We start from the raw sequence: 15,892 nt of genomic DNA on the forward strand, positions 1-15,892 counted from the left end.
TGGAGAACACGGGGGAGCGGAGGAGGGAGAGAGAGTTGGGGAGAGAGAGGGATGTAAAACTTGAGAGACTATTGAATGCTGAAAATGAACTGAGAGTTGAAGGGGAAGGGGGAGGGGGGAAAAGTGGTGGTGATGGTGGAGGGCACTTAAGGGGAAGAGCACTGGGTGTTTTATGGAAAACATTTTGACAATAAAATATTACGGGAAAAAAAAAGACAATGTTTACCCATAAAAAAAAAACAAAAACAAAACAAAAAAAAAACAATGGTAACTTATTCTAAGAGTGGCGAACATTCTCAGAATTCATGACCGCTGAGCCCTGTTATTTATGTTAAGTATGTGCATGTATGACATGGTAAACAAACTTTGGTTAAATGTGACCGAATAAAAAGTAAATGTACTGATGCGTATAGATGGCCACAATGATAACAGTTACAACAGATACCTTTCTCATTTAAGATATTTTCAGGGGCTTTTGGAACCTAATGCCCAGTTAATATGATAAATATTTCCCTTTACTCTCTTTCCAAACATAATAATATTCCAGAATTATTTCAATCACATTCATTATTCAAAATCCTGTAAAGAAAATAACTAAGTGCCAGTACGTGTATCTCTCCGTAGGTGTCTCTGTAATTTATACCTTTTGGTGAAATGTGTTTGACTAGGTGGCTTTTCATTTCACAGTAAAAACCTGAAGTCTTTACACATACACCTACAGAGCCTACATGGTCCGAGCATACCTCCATAGTCTCAGACTTTCTGCTGCTAGTTGTCCCTTACTGACACCAGTCACACTGGCCTCCACACTGCACTTTACCCAAGAAGCTTTGTATTGGCTTCCCTCCTGCCTGCAGTGTTCGTCCCTAATAAACCTACAAGGCCAACTTCCTTACCTCATCTTCTCAATACAGCGCTACCCATTCACTATAGTGAAATTACTACACCTCATCACCTCCTTTACACTGTCCTACTTTTTTGTCTTCCTTGAAATACTTTTTGACATTGCTTCCCGATAAGTGAACTAAGGCATAAACAACACAACCATTAGGTTCTCAAAGCAGAGGTTGACTTCTGTCTGTTGAACAGTCACATCCTTCACCAAAAGTGCCTTAGTCCCTGTCATCATCCAGCTGTCAATTTCTCTGCCACACTTTCCAAAGAAAAATCAACAGAGAGGAAAATATGTATGTATGTATGTATGTATGTATGTATGTGGAATAAATGGCGTTAAGATACTACACTTTGGATTTAGAGAGCCCCTTTCTTCCAAAAACCTTATTTTGCCTCAGAACATATAAACTCATTCTTCTTGTTTCCATCTCTGGTTGGTCTGAAAAACCCTGTTTATGAATGAAGACCAGAGCAGAAAAGGTGAAATGGCTTACACAGTCTCTCAGAGATAGTTAGGAGAGCTCCCAAAGGTTCTCTTTGTCCAATAATGTTCCTTGCAGAGCTACATTGGAGATTGTCTGTCATTATTATAAGTTGTCACCTCATCTTGGTTCATACCCAGTGGCAAAGGAAATGAAGAGATAAATTTAAAACTTAACCAGGCTTTTCTATTTTATAACTTTTTGTGCCTCTCAATCTGCAGATGGAAAATATCTTTAGAGGATGAGAAAGTGAACAAAACCGTTTCAGACCTTAACTGAAACAATATTATAAGTCTCTGACTCAGCCTTAGAGAGTGAGCATATTTTAAAATAACTGTAATTAAATATTATGACTACGAAAGGAACACTAATTCTTATAGCAGGTGAAAATAACGCGGTCGTATGTAGCGTGAGTGGGGGCAGGGGAGAGAGCCATCTAATTTTGGTCTTCTGGAACCGGTGTAGATTTTCCTTCTAACTCAGCAGAAAGGTAGCTTTAGGAGCATAGTAGCAGCTTCCCTTTTTGCTTGGAGATTTCAAATTTAAAGTAGCTGGCCCGGTTTAATACGCAGGCCTGCCTGTGACTCATCCAGTGAGTTGTTAATTCGGCCCTTGCTGATGCGGCCACCATGGCTCTGAGCGGCCACTGGTGCTTGGGGTGTCTGTTCCTTCACACTTGGCTTTGAAACAGTATCAAATCTTCTGAAAATGAAAGAACTTGGGTATCCAAAGGCCTTTTTTGCATCCTCAGATAAGTTGCATTGTTGTGGGAACTGAGAACGTCAGGAAGTGTAGACTTTTTCTCATTGGCTTATGTAGCTTATTTCCCCTCTTTTCCCTCTTCAGTGCCAATTGTTCAAACTTCAAGAAAAATTTTATTTCCTCTTTTTGAACCTAATAATATTCTTTAAGCTACACCAGAGTTGTGATTTTTCTCATGATACAGAAAGAGAATCTAAAAGAGGACGAGAAGTACAAGAAATAACATATTTGTTAGAGTTTAAAATATGGTTGCTCATTTTAGCCAATGTAATTTCAAATTGTTAAAAGCATTGAAATATATTTACTTAATGAGTTCATATGCCTGAAAACTAAAATTAGATGTTTGAAAGAAAATGAGGAAATAAGTCTCAGGTATTTTTCCTTATCCAGAACATTGGAAATTAAGAAAAACTGTTTACTGGATCATCTTAGTCTTGCTAATGGAACTTATTTTTCTCCGAGTTTGGTTTCTCCATCAATTATTCAGAGATTAAAATATATTATACTGTAATATTCAATCTCATGTATCCTCTAATTATAGGTCATTATCAGAGAAAAGATGAGATTTTCTTGTGTCTTCACCAGACCCTTTCCCCACCAGCCTGCCCCCCATATACTAGAAATGCCCAACTTGGTTAATAATTCTTTAAATTCACGTTCCTAAAGTCTGAAGGTCTCGTTCAAAGTGCTTTGCAAAACTGGTTGTTTAAATTCAGTGCTTTGTGTCATTGCCGTGAATTTTCGCTAATTATACTGCCATTTTTTAGAAGTCATGTGTGCCTAATTCTGAAAATGGCTTTGTTCATTAAGGCTCATTTAACCACTGAGGGTTAGAGAGAAGTTGAGAGACTTACAGTTATTGGTCATAATTTTAAAGCAGTGACAGCACGGGACTTTCTTGTACTGCAGGCATATAAGACGCTATGTTGGCAACCTCTTACTCATTAGGAATGTTGCAATTTGGCTTATGTCTTACTGGTCAAGATGTCACACAGAAGATATGTTTAGTCATGGAAAGAAAATCAGTGTCCAGCATGCAGAGATGGTAATAGGGTAAGCACTTCCAACTGGATTTTCATAGGAGGGATTGATTTGTGTGCATTACTAGGTCTGTGTAAAATGGTGTCCTTTTGGCACTAGCTGAATATAAATTTCAGTAAATTTTTTTTCTTGCTGCAGATTAGTGTAATACAGTGAAATTTTCTGTAACTGAGGGGAGGCAGTGGCTGGGCGTCTGCTAATCGCCTGAAAGTAACTAACGAGGATGTGCAGTCGGAAGGATTGATGAATAGCTGCAGTCCTGTGTGTTTCTTCTTCGCCTGCTCTCTCTGCAAGCTGTGGGGAGGGAGGGGGACGGGCAAGACACAGTGAGGGAGCGAGAGAAGAAACGCTTTCTCTTAAGTGCAAGTAGCACGGATCCCAGGGGCCAGGAGGCCAGAAATGGAAGTTTAAACTGCATCTGTCTTTTAAAGGGAGAACAGCAGGAACCAAAATGTCAGTCTCCGGAGTCACGATTTACTCCTTATTTTTTAAGATCTGGAAGATAATACAGAGTACTTTTTTTAGGATGTGTTTTTTTTTTCCTTGTCCATGTTGAGATTATCTCATGTTATCTGAGAAGCTGGATTCCTATATGTCTGTCAGTTGAAGTGGAGATGGGAAGCAGTTGTGATAAAGGTATAATATGTATATATCTATCATCTGTGTGTGCGTGTGTATGTGCATATATATATGCATATATTTATATCACTCTGAAAAAATTTTTTAAATGTAACCTTAATATAATGTACAGTAATTAAATTAGAAAATATCACATCATCTGCAAAATCTGAAGCTTGTTAGGTCAGTTTGAACAGATTTAGGATTCCAGAGTAAGATCTTAGTAAGGTCATATTGCCAGCACAAGGAGAAGCTGATCTATTTTTATATCTGCATAGGCATATATGTTATTTTATCCTAGCAGCAGCTTTCAGTCGCCTCATGGCCCTTTGCTAGCAGTCTGGTGAATCATCTTATCTGCACAGAACTGAACTTTGACCCTTGTGCAGACACCATCAAATCATGTGCAACACAGGACTATATTTTGTTCACAAGAATACCAAAATTGTCTGGATTCTTTTAACTCCTATACTGCTGACAAGTAGAGAAGTATATTCATGCACTGTGAGATGCAAATTTAAGTGAATTTTGATATTAAACATAGGTCAGAAAGAATTACTTTTTATGTGTGCAGAGATAAAATTTTAATCTGTCATGCTAAAGCAGATTCTTAACTGTGACCTAGTGTCTTGATAGTTTGAATACCACAGAGATCAAGAGATAAATCATGTGGAGATAGAATGTAATATGCCTTTAAAGCAAACATTATTTTTGCAGGGGAGAAAACCCCAATTTTACATTGTAGTCAGAGATCCTAAATTTTGGTTTCTTAATGATGTTTCTTTCTTCTTTTCCAGAGGTGCCGGCAGAAAGGTCCCCCCGCAGACGGAGTATCTCAGGGACCAGTACATCAGAGAAACCCAGCTCCATGGACACTGTAAATACCTCACCCTTCAAAGTACCAGTAAGTGTTCCTCTTCTCTAAAAGATAGTATACTTTTCTCTCCTTTCTTCTTCGAGTTAGAGACAGTTACTAAGGCATCCAAACATTTTGCTTAAGAATTTCTTTATAATACTGATGTTAAAGGACACAGTTATCAACTTATATAGAGTAAATGTGCTTAATGTCCACTACTTTCAGTAGGTTTATTAGATTGTAGGGGATAATTATTAAATTCAAATTCCTCTTACCTGAAGAGTACAAATCTTTGCAGATGCCCTTTTATGAAGGTACTAGTGAAAATCTGTTACCATTCTGCAATGATGCTAGTGGGATTTTTTTTTTTCCCACAAATGGGAAGAGTTTTTTGTTTTTATTGTATTTTTTTCTCTTGAGCTGGAACACAAACAGTGAATGGTGGGACTCATAAAGTTGCAGAGCAGATTATCAGAGAATCAGACAATTGTAAGTTCCAATACTGAGACCTGGCCTGTGCTTTGCTTAAGCCATCTTTTGGCTGACCATCTAAGTGCTTAAGAAATACCCTGGAAGAAATAATCCCATTTCAAATATTCCTTAAACTGACTAGGCAGCACTAAGAGTCCATATTAAATACTGAACGCTGAGGTCAGAAGGCTATCAGTGATCAGGTCAGCTGACCACCAGTTGCAGTCCTGTTTTGTACCTTTTTGATATAACTATGAGTAACCCCAGATTTTAATCCATCCATTTTCTTGGCTTATTTAATAAGAAATATACTGCCTAATTATTTAATTACAATTTATTGTTCTTAAACTTGAAAAGAATAACTGCCATGAAGCTGGTCATTATTGTAGGTACAATGGAAAACAGTATAATGTAGAAGTAGACTTTTCTATTGGAAAAAAATATTATATTCTCTTAATTCAAGTAAGTTAATAGGTTTATTCTTTATTTATATGTTCCACTACTTTTTTTTAAGTGGGGATAACTTTGTAAGTTGAACTAATATCTAGAGATATATAAGCTGGCATTCATTTGTAAGTTAACCAACATGAATGTTTTATTTTGGATTAACTGTGAGGAGCAAGATTTCCCTTTAATATCTCTCAGTGCCTTGTAGAGTTTGTGAATATCTCTTACTGTGACACCTTCCAAATGTTTACCAGTTCTCTCAGTTTTAAAGATCACAAGCAAGATTGGATTAATATTCTAATAATATTATGACAGGAATTATAAAATATCAGGTTTCATTCCTTTTACTAAATTTTTCTTCCACAGACATAGCTTCCCACTTAAATGTTGGAGTTAGTTTTTTTTTAATGAGTGAAAAAGGCATTTTCACCCCTTCTTGTTCTCCTGATGAAACTGAAATGAAATATAGTGAAACTGTCTATCCATATACAGTGTTTGGTGACAAGGATTGAATTAGAATTTGAAATTTTCATACCAGCCTTCTAGAATAGAATAGTTAATTCTTAATTTTTTTTTCAAGTCAATAACTGAAGAAAAATATCCTTCTATAATATAGTAACATTCAAGTACGTCTATTGAATCTGAAGTTCATGACTAGGCTTTTCAAATTTGAATTAATTAAGAACAACAATTTTCATTTATATTTAAACCGTTGATCGCTAATTTGAAGTTTACCTGAATAATAATACTAATTATTCTTCAGTAAAAGTTATAAACCAATGTTGCGTATACATGACTGTGAGCACTCCTTACTGACCATCTATTCAGTTGTTATTCTTCTGACAACCTCAGCCATCTCACAGACTAAGAACCTATTGAAGAAAAGAAGTGGCCTCTGACTGGCAGACTGCAATTACAAAGCCCGTGCACTTAGCTCTCTAGGAGAATTTAACTATTCGTAAGTTCTTACCTAGACAATTATTTGAAAAATAACCATCAGAACACATTGATTGTAGTTTTTGAAAAAATGAAGTGAGTTGAGGGAAGAGGCAGAGGAAATGAAAAGCAAGGAGTCGTAAAAACAACCTGAAACCACTCAGGATAAAGGCAAGTAGCCCAGTGTTACCAGTAGTCCACAAGAGTACCATTGTGCTCAGGACACATGGGGCTAGGGAAGGACTTGGATTGATGATAATGATCCTAAGTCACTAAGAAGTGAAATTGTATTTGTTGTGCTGGGCTTTTTTCTTTTTTAAGTGTAACTGTGCAATATTGTGATGTATATCCACCGAGAATATTCTAAATCTTGAAGATATGCTTATAAAACTTGTTATCCAGAAAAATCTGGTTTGTGAAATACTTTACTCCATAATGATGCTGGATAAATAATTTATATTCTCTTAAAAGAAACCAAACTATGCTGGCTAAAAGAGGCTGTGCGGTTCTCATGTCTGTGGAAGTACACTGTATGTTTTAAGTTTCCGTATAATACCAATAGCTAATGTGACTGACTTGAATGTAGTGCTGGTAGGAAGTATGTCTAGCTTTCAGATCAACACAGAGGACTTTTGTAATTAATATCTCACTGGAGTCTGCATATGAGAAAGTGGTGTAACCAGGAACCAAACTTTGAGATGCTTAACTAAGTTACTAATATAGTATCCCGTGGGATTAGCATGATTGTTTCCATGGAAATGATCCATGTTAATTCTCCAAAGGGGCAGAAGTGAGACTTAAGCATAAGTACCTGTGGTCCTAGGATTCAGGTGTCTTTACTGTGGTGAACAGCAGGTTCATGACTTATCAGGTAGACTCTCCAAAGGGCCTATTCTTCCCAGGTCCATTTTCAAGCAAATATTGAGAGCAAATGAGTAGTTTTTAGCAAGCCTTGACTGAAATTATTGACAGTGACACACTTACTGAATGGTTGCTTTGGGCAAAGTATTAGTGATTCACCAATTATTGATACTCTTTCGGCACTGGGTACTAGGGACACAGAAATGAATGCAACAGAATTTTCCACTCCCAGAGAATTTCTAGTCTAGTAGTAAGAGACAGAAAAATGACCAGATTCATAAGGAGGTAGATAAGCCTGGTGACACAGATTTTTAACAATGTATTGTGTGAGCTAAGGCTTTTACGGGGAGCCAGCATTTGAGCTGTTTCAAAGGCTGAATGAAAATAATTGACGGGAAGAAGAGTATCCCAGGCAGAGGCAATAGCATTTTAGAAAGACACACTTCATAAAGTGACTGAGGCTTCCAGGGAATATAGAAAGGGTTCAGTGAGCAGGAACCAAAAAGCATGTAGGCAAAAATGGCAAGAGAGAAGGATGGGAAGTAGGTTGGGGAAAGACTGGGAATGTTTGTTTGTCAAGCTTAATTCAATTTGGCTGGCCACTAAAGCGTTAGAGATTTGTTTTCTGAATTATTTATCTTGGCTCAAAAGCTAAACTAAAAAGAAGCTAGTCGTGGACTCTCCAGAAGGGCCTTCTCCCAGCTCCATTTGTGTAAATACTGTGAAGTATCGGCACATTACTTGACTCATCCCCAAGTGACTCTTTTTCCACTTGCTATCGGTATCATAACTCAGGGTGACAGGTAAGGGACTGCCTTCCATTCAAGAGAAGGCCAGCCCTGCACCCACCCCAGGCTATCAGCCGACCTGGCTGGTGGCTGTAGACTAGCAGTTTACTTTAGAGAGATCAGGAGAAGCAAGTGGTAAGAGTCGTTTGTATCCTGCTCACTGCTACTGGGGGTATGCTAGAAAGGAGCCAGGGAACGAAGATTGCAAGGAGCCCAAAGCAGGGAAGCCCAAAACCGTTGCATATCTTTCTCATTCCCCAAAATGTATATTTTTATAATCTTAAAATGGATAGCTGTATAATAGTCTCTTCATGTGTGTTTCTTACTTAGTCTAAGCCATCTTTATGCCAGTGGTAGACAGCTGAGTCAGTAAGTTAAAATAAATTGAAAAGTAAAAATAAACAGAGACTTATGTGGCCACTGAACCAATAGGTAAGGCAAGGTCTTGGTGGTTAGGGATTTTCAGTGCATTTGTACTTTTATTTCATCATAACCATAAGGAGAAGCAGAGATCTGCAGGGTCATTTTCCTGTTTCTTCTGTTCATTCCGCATTTCTTTACCTTAATTCCAACTGCAGTTGTCTGTTTCTAGATCCATGTCCCTAATTAGACAATAAATATCTCCTCTCATATTTGTGACTACCTCAGTGCCTAACACAGTACCTTGCATACAGTAAGCACTCAACAAATAATTGTTTAATGGATAAGACATGCATGAATTACTGAATGACCAGAGTCAAGGGAGTATCTCACACTTGCTCTCTTAGTATTACTGATGATATCTTAGTCAAATAGATAACTCAACCATTTAATAATAACGAAGCACGGCACCTGGGTGGCTCAGTTGGTTAAGTATCCGACTTCAGCTCAGATCATGGTCTCATGGTTTATGGGTTCAAGCTCCACATCAGACTCTGTGCTGACAGCTCAGAGCATGGAGCCTGCTTCACATTCTGTGTCTCCCTCTCTCTCTGCCCCTCCCCCCTCATACTCTGTTTCTCTCTGTCTCAATAATAAATAAATATTTTAAAAAATGTTTTAATAATAACCAAGCGATTGGCATAAATGCGTGTACCTGTGCAAAATAAGTTACCTTTTTTTTCTTCAACCAAGAGAGATTTTAATATATAGTTGGAATTTAGGGCTATGGTATTTTATGTATATAGTATATAGTATGTTTACTTACATTGGGAAGTGAAACTAGATAGAATTCTTCAATGATTTGTTTCTGTGGATAATTCTTTGAGCCCTTTATGTGTTCTACATATGTATAAACTCACAATGCTTTTACAGATCTGAGTTTTAACTGTTAGCTTCTTCAGGAACACTTTTAGTTATTGGAATAGTTTCTGCCTCGTTTTAAAGATGCTATTTTTTTTTCGTTTTTTTCTTTCTAGACTTTTTACATTTGTCGTATTTGTGCTTTCCTTTAAATAAAATATCTGTGTATGGTTTATACATTGTTAAAGCTACATTCAAGTGATATTACAGGGGTGATTAGGAAGAAACGAGTTAACTAATGAAAGTTATCCAGGTACTTAAATTTAATCTAGAAAGGGAAAATGATCACGCCTTGTAATTGTATATATTTGTTTCACATTGCCTAAGTGTTCGGAACAGGCTTCTTTCTTTAATGTTCTATTTATAAAGTGACTATTGATATTTATGATTTTTATTTCACTTCTCCTTAGACGATGCGACCAATTTAGCTTTGGCTTAAAGAAAGTGGCTTGTGTTCCGGGCCAGGTGCTTGGCTTAGTGTTCTCATTTCCATAACACAATGGTCTGAGTTGGCCTTCCATGTAAATGTAACACAATGCAGTCGCAGCTGCTTCGTTTGTATTAGCTTTGAGCTTGGCTCTGAAAGAATTCAGGCACTAAAACTTATGCCAAGACAACCGAAAGCATAGTTGAATAAAGGCAGTAGCTGACTATTCCTTTGTAACCTTTCTTATTCCTGTCACAGTGACACCTGAGCTTCCCAATCAGCTATGGAAGGTGCAAACGATTGCCAAAAAACAAAAACTTTGCATAGTTTTTAGGAAAAGTAAAGCTTTAGAATAATAAATGTAGACTGAGTTAAATTCTTGTGTAAAAAGAAATGTTACATCCTTTCTTAAGTATCAAGATGTCAGGCTCAGTTAATATTGGTTTCTGTTTTGAATAGAATCTTCAATAAGATCCTGAATAAGATTTTTGTTTTTCCAAATTAGAGAGACAGAGCTTCATGCCCACTTGATAAAGATCAGATAGTGTTCATTGTCAAATCCAGTGGTTTTCAACTCTGACTATACCTAAATATCACCTAAGGAACATCCACCCCCAAACCCCAAACAAAACCTAATGCCTGGGCTCCACCTCACACCAGTTAAACCAAAATCTCTGAACTAGCACCCAGTATTCTGTATTTTTTTAAAACTCCCAGATGATTCTAACATGTACCCAGGGTTGAGAACTATTTGTCTAAATGATTAGTTAATATATTAGGAACCTGTTCTTTTTTATTTTAAAGAGATCACAAGTGAGGAGAGGGGCAGAGAAGAAGGAGAGAGAGAGAGAGAGAGAGAGAGAGAGAGGGAGAATCTTAATCTTAAGCAGGCTCCACACTCAGCATGGAGCCAATCACAAGTTTCCATCACATTAACCTGAAATCACAACCTGAGCTGAAGTCAAGAGTCAGATGCTCAACCAACTTAGCCACCCAGGCGCCCCATATTAGGAACCCATTTTAGCCCATGTCCTTTCTGTGTACGTTTTGTACCTTTAGGTCTGGCATAAGAAACTAATAAGTGATATATTTTCAGTGTCCTGCCATTGCTTACAAATTGCTGCATTGTATATTAGTTACCCTTCCAAGTGTTTGACACCGTCCATTCGGATGACAAGTATAAATGTACAAAATACAAAATAGTGTCCTCTGGCCAGCCTAAGAATCTCAGTGTTAGAGGTGAAATAATCTGTTTGAATTCCTAGTAGCAAAGGTAGAATACCATTTCAGTTTTTTGTATTCCTCATTTAAGTTGCATTTCTAGGCACTTAAAGTTCTCTCCTCAGCTTCTTAAAGATTCTATATCCAGGTTTCCTTCTTCTCTGTACTGACCATCTATGTGGAGTTAAAAACCAAAGTAGGATCACCCTTTAGTGGTACCTCTTTTTAATAGAGATTATATTTATAGTCATATATGTATGAATATATAATACATGACTATGTTCATATTGTATGTCTATCAAAATAGTACTACTAGAGGTAAAAATAATATAATAAAACATAAGAATGTCAGAAAAGAAAAATTATAGTCTGAGGATGTTAAATATTAACTATACCTTTAAATCACTTTGTAATCAGAAGGGATATAAATTGTAAAGCCTTTAATAATAAATATCCTAGAAAATATAAAATTTGAAGCAGAGAAAGAAAGGAATAAGGTTAGATACAACCCCTTAAGGGAGATAGAAAGGAGATAGCAAATACCCAGAGGAAAAGGGAACCAGAGTGGCAGGGAATATGGCCAAGATTCTAAACTTGAAAGAATAAAAGGATGGTGGAGGCTTTCCTCTATCTATGGTTGTTCATAAAGTAGGTTTGCAGCGGTGCTGGCTAGTGGCGTTTCCAGTCTATCTTGCCCAGGAAGAAAGGGCTATTTGACAGAGAGAATGAGATGAACTCTTATGGCTTGTTCTTATGAATAGCATACTGTAAGCCCCTCTTTCTCAAGGCAAAGATCTTTTTCTTCTGCTTTAATGGGGGAGTGAAGGTATAACACCTTTCATTTCACAGTTCAGAATAAATGTTTTGAAGGGCTAATGCCCACTTAAAGAATATGTAATTAACTAAGTATAACTGATATTAGATGCTTTCCTCTTTCACGGTACTGATAATATCACTACAAAATTTTTTGTTGGACTGCTGTAGCTATTAAAAGAAAAGACCCCAAAAGGATTTTAATAGACATTTTTCCAAAGAAGATATACAAATGGCCAAAATTCCCATGAAAAGATGCTCAATATCATTAGTCATTAGGGAAATGCAATTCAAAACCATAGTGAGATACCACTTCATACATACTAGGATGACTATAATCAAAAAGAGAAACTATAATAAGAGTTGACATGAATGTGGAAAAATTAGCACACAGAAGCTAGATTAATGGTTGCCAGGGGTTGAACCAAGAATGACTACTCATATGTATGGGATGTTTTGGGGGAGTAATGGAAGTATTATGTAATTAGATTATGATGATTGTTACACAACTTTCTGAATATACAACAGCCACTAAATTTGGCACTTTGTAAGAGGAAGTTTGATGGTATGTGAATTATATTTCAATACAGCTGTTAAAAAAAACTTGGGAAAAAATCATAGACAGATTCTGAATACTTGTTAATATTGATTACAAGTTGAAATGATAATATTTGGATATATTGGGTGGAATGAAATATACTTTGAGAAGGAAAAAGAACAAAATGCATTTCATTATATATTGGCTGCTTGCTTATTTTCTTCAAGTTTGTGTGTTTGTGTGTGTGTGTGTGTGCGCATTAATGATACTTTGCATATTTGCATTTTTATGCAAACTATCATAATTTGCCTGCTATAAAGAAGCTCATATAGCTTCATACATTTTTACTTAAGGATATAGAAATAGGAAGCATGACATTTGGTTTTAAAAGCAAACAGTTATGGCAATCATAATATACATGTGAATATTTTTAAATTTTTGCAAACTTTTACATCTTAAGGGTTATTTGTATCTTATATGGTATACTTTATAATCTCTTCCATAAGTCCATGTCTGTTGAATAAACTGCTTGACTTTTTTCCTTTTGTATGTAATCCACCTTTTCCTCTATTCTTGCGTGATGTTTTATATGTGGGTTTCTTTAGTGGGATAATGCTGAAATGTTCATATTAGAAGAACCTTTTAATGACCTTTGTATAGCAATGAAATTAATGATCAACAAATCAGGAAATAGTGATGTTGTTTTCTTGGAGAATCTTTTTCTAAACAGTCCTCTGTATTCTACTAACACTTAGTTTCGATGTCCCATGGTAATAAACTTAGCTTGCCCCATACTGTATTCACTTATGTTTCCCCCCAAAACTATCTTCCCCCTGGATTTCTAGCTTCATAGTACTACAGATTTCTTCAGTTCCCACAACTGTAGTATTTCTCTCCTCCCAAATTCAGTTACTATATCTTCTTCTCCTGTCCTCATATTCATCCGTCCAGCTATCTTCCAACCCACTGCTACTTACTTCAGTTACCAGTACTTGTTATCTTTTCCCTGAACCACTGCCAGGACCTGCCTGATGAGCATGAGACGGGCACAGTGCACAGGACCTGCACTCAGAAGGGCCCTGTGCATAGACATTAATGTTCTGTGGTTGCCATCTTAAGAGTCTTATTGATCTATTTTTGGATTTGTGTCCTGTGAGGCCTCTGGGACAGCAGAGCATGTGCCCAGGCCTGGCACCACCTGCTGTTGCTTCCCCAGGATGAATTCTCTTCCTCCCAACCCCGGAACCCCAACCAGCCTCCCCCTACCTGCCTCCCCCAGTCCTACCTGTCACTCTCTGACCCTGTCGTGGGCTTTTACACAAGTATAATAAAGATAGAGGTTGGGCTGGGCACCCCATGGCACCTCCAGGCAGGGCTGTCCTTCCCCTACTTTTCAGCTTCACCAGTATCTGGCAGATGGCCAAAGGCCCCAGCTCAGTTGGAGCGAGCCTCTTGGCCATCCCCAACCCAGATACCTAGTGAATTGCAGAGGGAGCTGTGGAAAGGGAAGAAGCCTGGCTCAACTTCCCTACACTGGGCCTGGGCATGGTATGTGGGTTTGTGGGCTGGGGAGGGGCAACCTGGCAGCCAGTGGGCCACCCACATACTGAGTCGTGGGCTGGGGCCCCGGGCACCTGTGAAAGTCTGCACTTGCCCTGGTGCCTGAGGGAGCATGACAAACTAAATAGCAAATAAAAAACATCATAGCAGATAGAAAGACTACTCAATAAAGGCAAGTTTTCTATTTTAGTGCCTTTAATAGCCTTGTGTTCCTACTTTTTTAACAAGGGCCCTTGTATTTTGCACTGAGCCCCTCAAACTATGTAGTCAGCTCCATCCAGTACAGGAGAGACTTTCCCTCCTCTCCTGGCCTCCAACACCTCTGTTACCCACTTTAGCCTTCACCCTGCTGCTCTAACCCTGTTCATTACTTGACTCTCCCTTGCTCAGAGCCCTTTAGTGGTTCTCTGTTGTCCCATGCCCATTGACATGACCAAATTTTGTACATTTTATTTGGCTTGCACAGTAGGTTCTTTCCACTCTCCTCTTTCTCTTCCTTCCTCCCCTCTTCCCCTCATTTAAATATTTCCAGATAGAGCTGGCTTTCTCATCAAAAAGCATCAGTCACCTGCTGAAAGCTTTTGAGTTTGACTTGTGTTTTACAGGCTGATAAAAACCGAAGTTCACTTGGCACAGAGAACCTTTTGTTATCAAGTTTTTGGCTGCCCTTCCAGTTTCATTTCCCAATATCCAATATCTCTATCCCCACCCCCACATTTCTCAGCCTCCACACTGAGAGGGTTCTCCATCTTAGTGTTCCATTTTCTTTCTTTCTTCCTTCCTTCCTTCCTTCCTTCCTTCCTTCCTTCCTTCCTTCCTTCCTTTCTTTCCTTTCTTTCCTTTCTTTTTTTTTTTTTAACCACACTTAAGAGTTCCCCAAATAAGCTTTCTCAGGTATCTTTGCACACTTCTGCCTAGAAAGGCCAGCTTCTGTGTTTCCTAAAAGTATTCTCATCCTTTAAAATTCAGTTCCAGTGTGTCACTGCCTCTTCTAGGCCACATTAACCTTGACTTTCTCTGTTCTTCCATAGACGTGTGCATTTATTTATAGTACTGATACTGTTATATTGAAGGGTCATTATTGGCATGATTGCCTCCCCTGGTCTGTGATATTCTGGATGGTGGTCTCCAGAATAGGATATATATTTCTCATAGGGGACTTAATATGATATGTCTGAGTTGCAAAAGGGAAATAATAAATATTTAATTTTTAAAATTCCACTCCTTAAATTTTTATGTTATTGAATGTTTTATAATCATACATTAGGACATTCTTGTATTTTGTAAGTAAACAATTTTGGGAATACCAAAAATATTTTATTCATTTGATACATAGTCAAGGCAATATAGAAACCACTCTTTGAGAAGATCAGGACTGTATCTTGTTAATCATCATTTCAGCACTAGCCTGTTCTTTTTCCTAACCTGTTTATGAAATCTCACTTAATATATAGGTGACATTCATGATTACCCAAGATAAAGCCCATTGCAAGGACATTAACCTCTTACGCTGTGGCATCTTCATTATTGATGGTATAATATTAATCAACGTTGTGTACTTTTTTTAAGGGTCTACATTAATCTGTTAAGTAAAGTAGAATTAAGGGAAGAATGTAGTGAGTGGAAGGAAATACTTTTCTTCCGATGGAAGGCTTGTGAGATTAATGATAGAGTAACATGGGGACTCTCTTGGCTGGCTTCTTACTCAAGGAATAGTTGTATATATAGGAATGTGGTCTGCTCTCGACTCTAAAAGTTAGATGAAAAACAGACAATAGCTCTGGGAGAAGTGAAGTCAAAACCCAGTGGTCTTGTCCTTAGCTACCTGGGCTCGTATCTCATGCAGTCACTGAGACCACTGTCACTCAGGGGCTCTCATCCATTAAACTCAGATGC

General features: G+C 37.7%; 1 protein-coding gene across 5 annotated transcripts in view; it reads left to right on the forward strand.

Moving 5' to 3' along the window:
- Positions 1-15,892, forward strand: part of RASAL2 (RAS protein activator like 2) — a 353,784-nt gene that overhangs the window by 267,365 nt on the left and 70,527 nt on the right. For all 5 annotated transcript variants that reach the window (XM_029935134.1, XM_029935136.1, XM_029935137.1 and 2 more), the window contains exon 4: positions 4,595-4,701. In XM_029935134.1, the coding sequence (XP_029790994.1) occupies positions 4,595-4,701 (107 nt within the window). The remainder of the gene's footprint in view (positions 1-4,594; positions 4,702-15,892) is intronic.

The sequence above is a fragment of the Suricata suricatta genome, chromosome 3 (genome assembly GCF_006229205.1).
Source record: "Suricata suricatta isolate VVHF042 chromosome 3, meerkat_22Aug2017_6uvM2_HiC, whole genome shotgun sequence".
In the NCBI taxonomy this organism is placed as follows: domain Eukaryota; kingdom Metazoa; phylum Chordata; class Mammalia; order Carnivora; family Herpestidae; genus Suricata; species Suricata suricatta.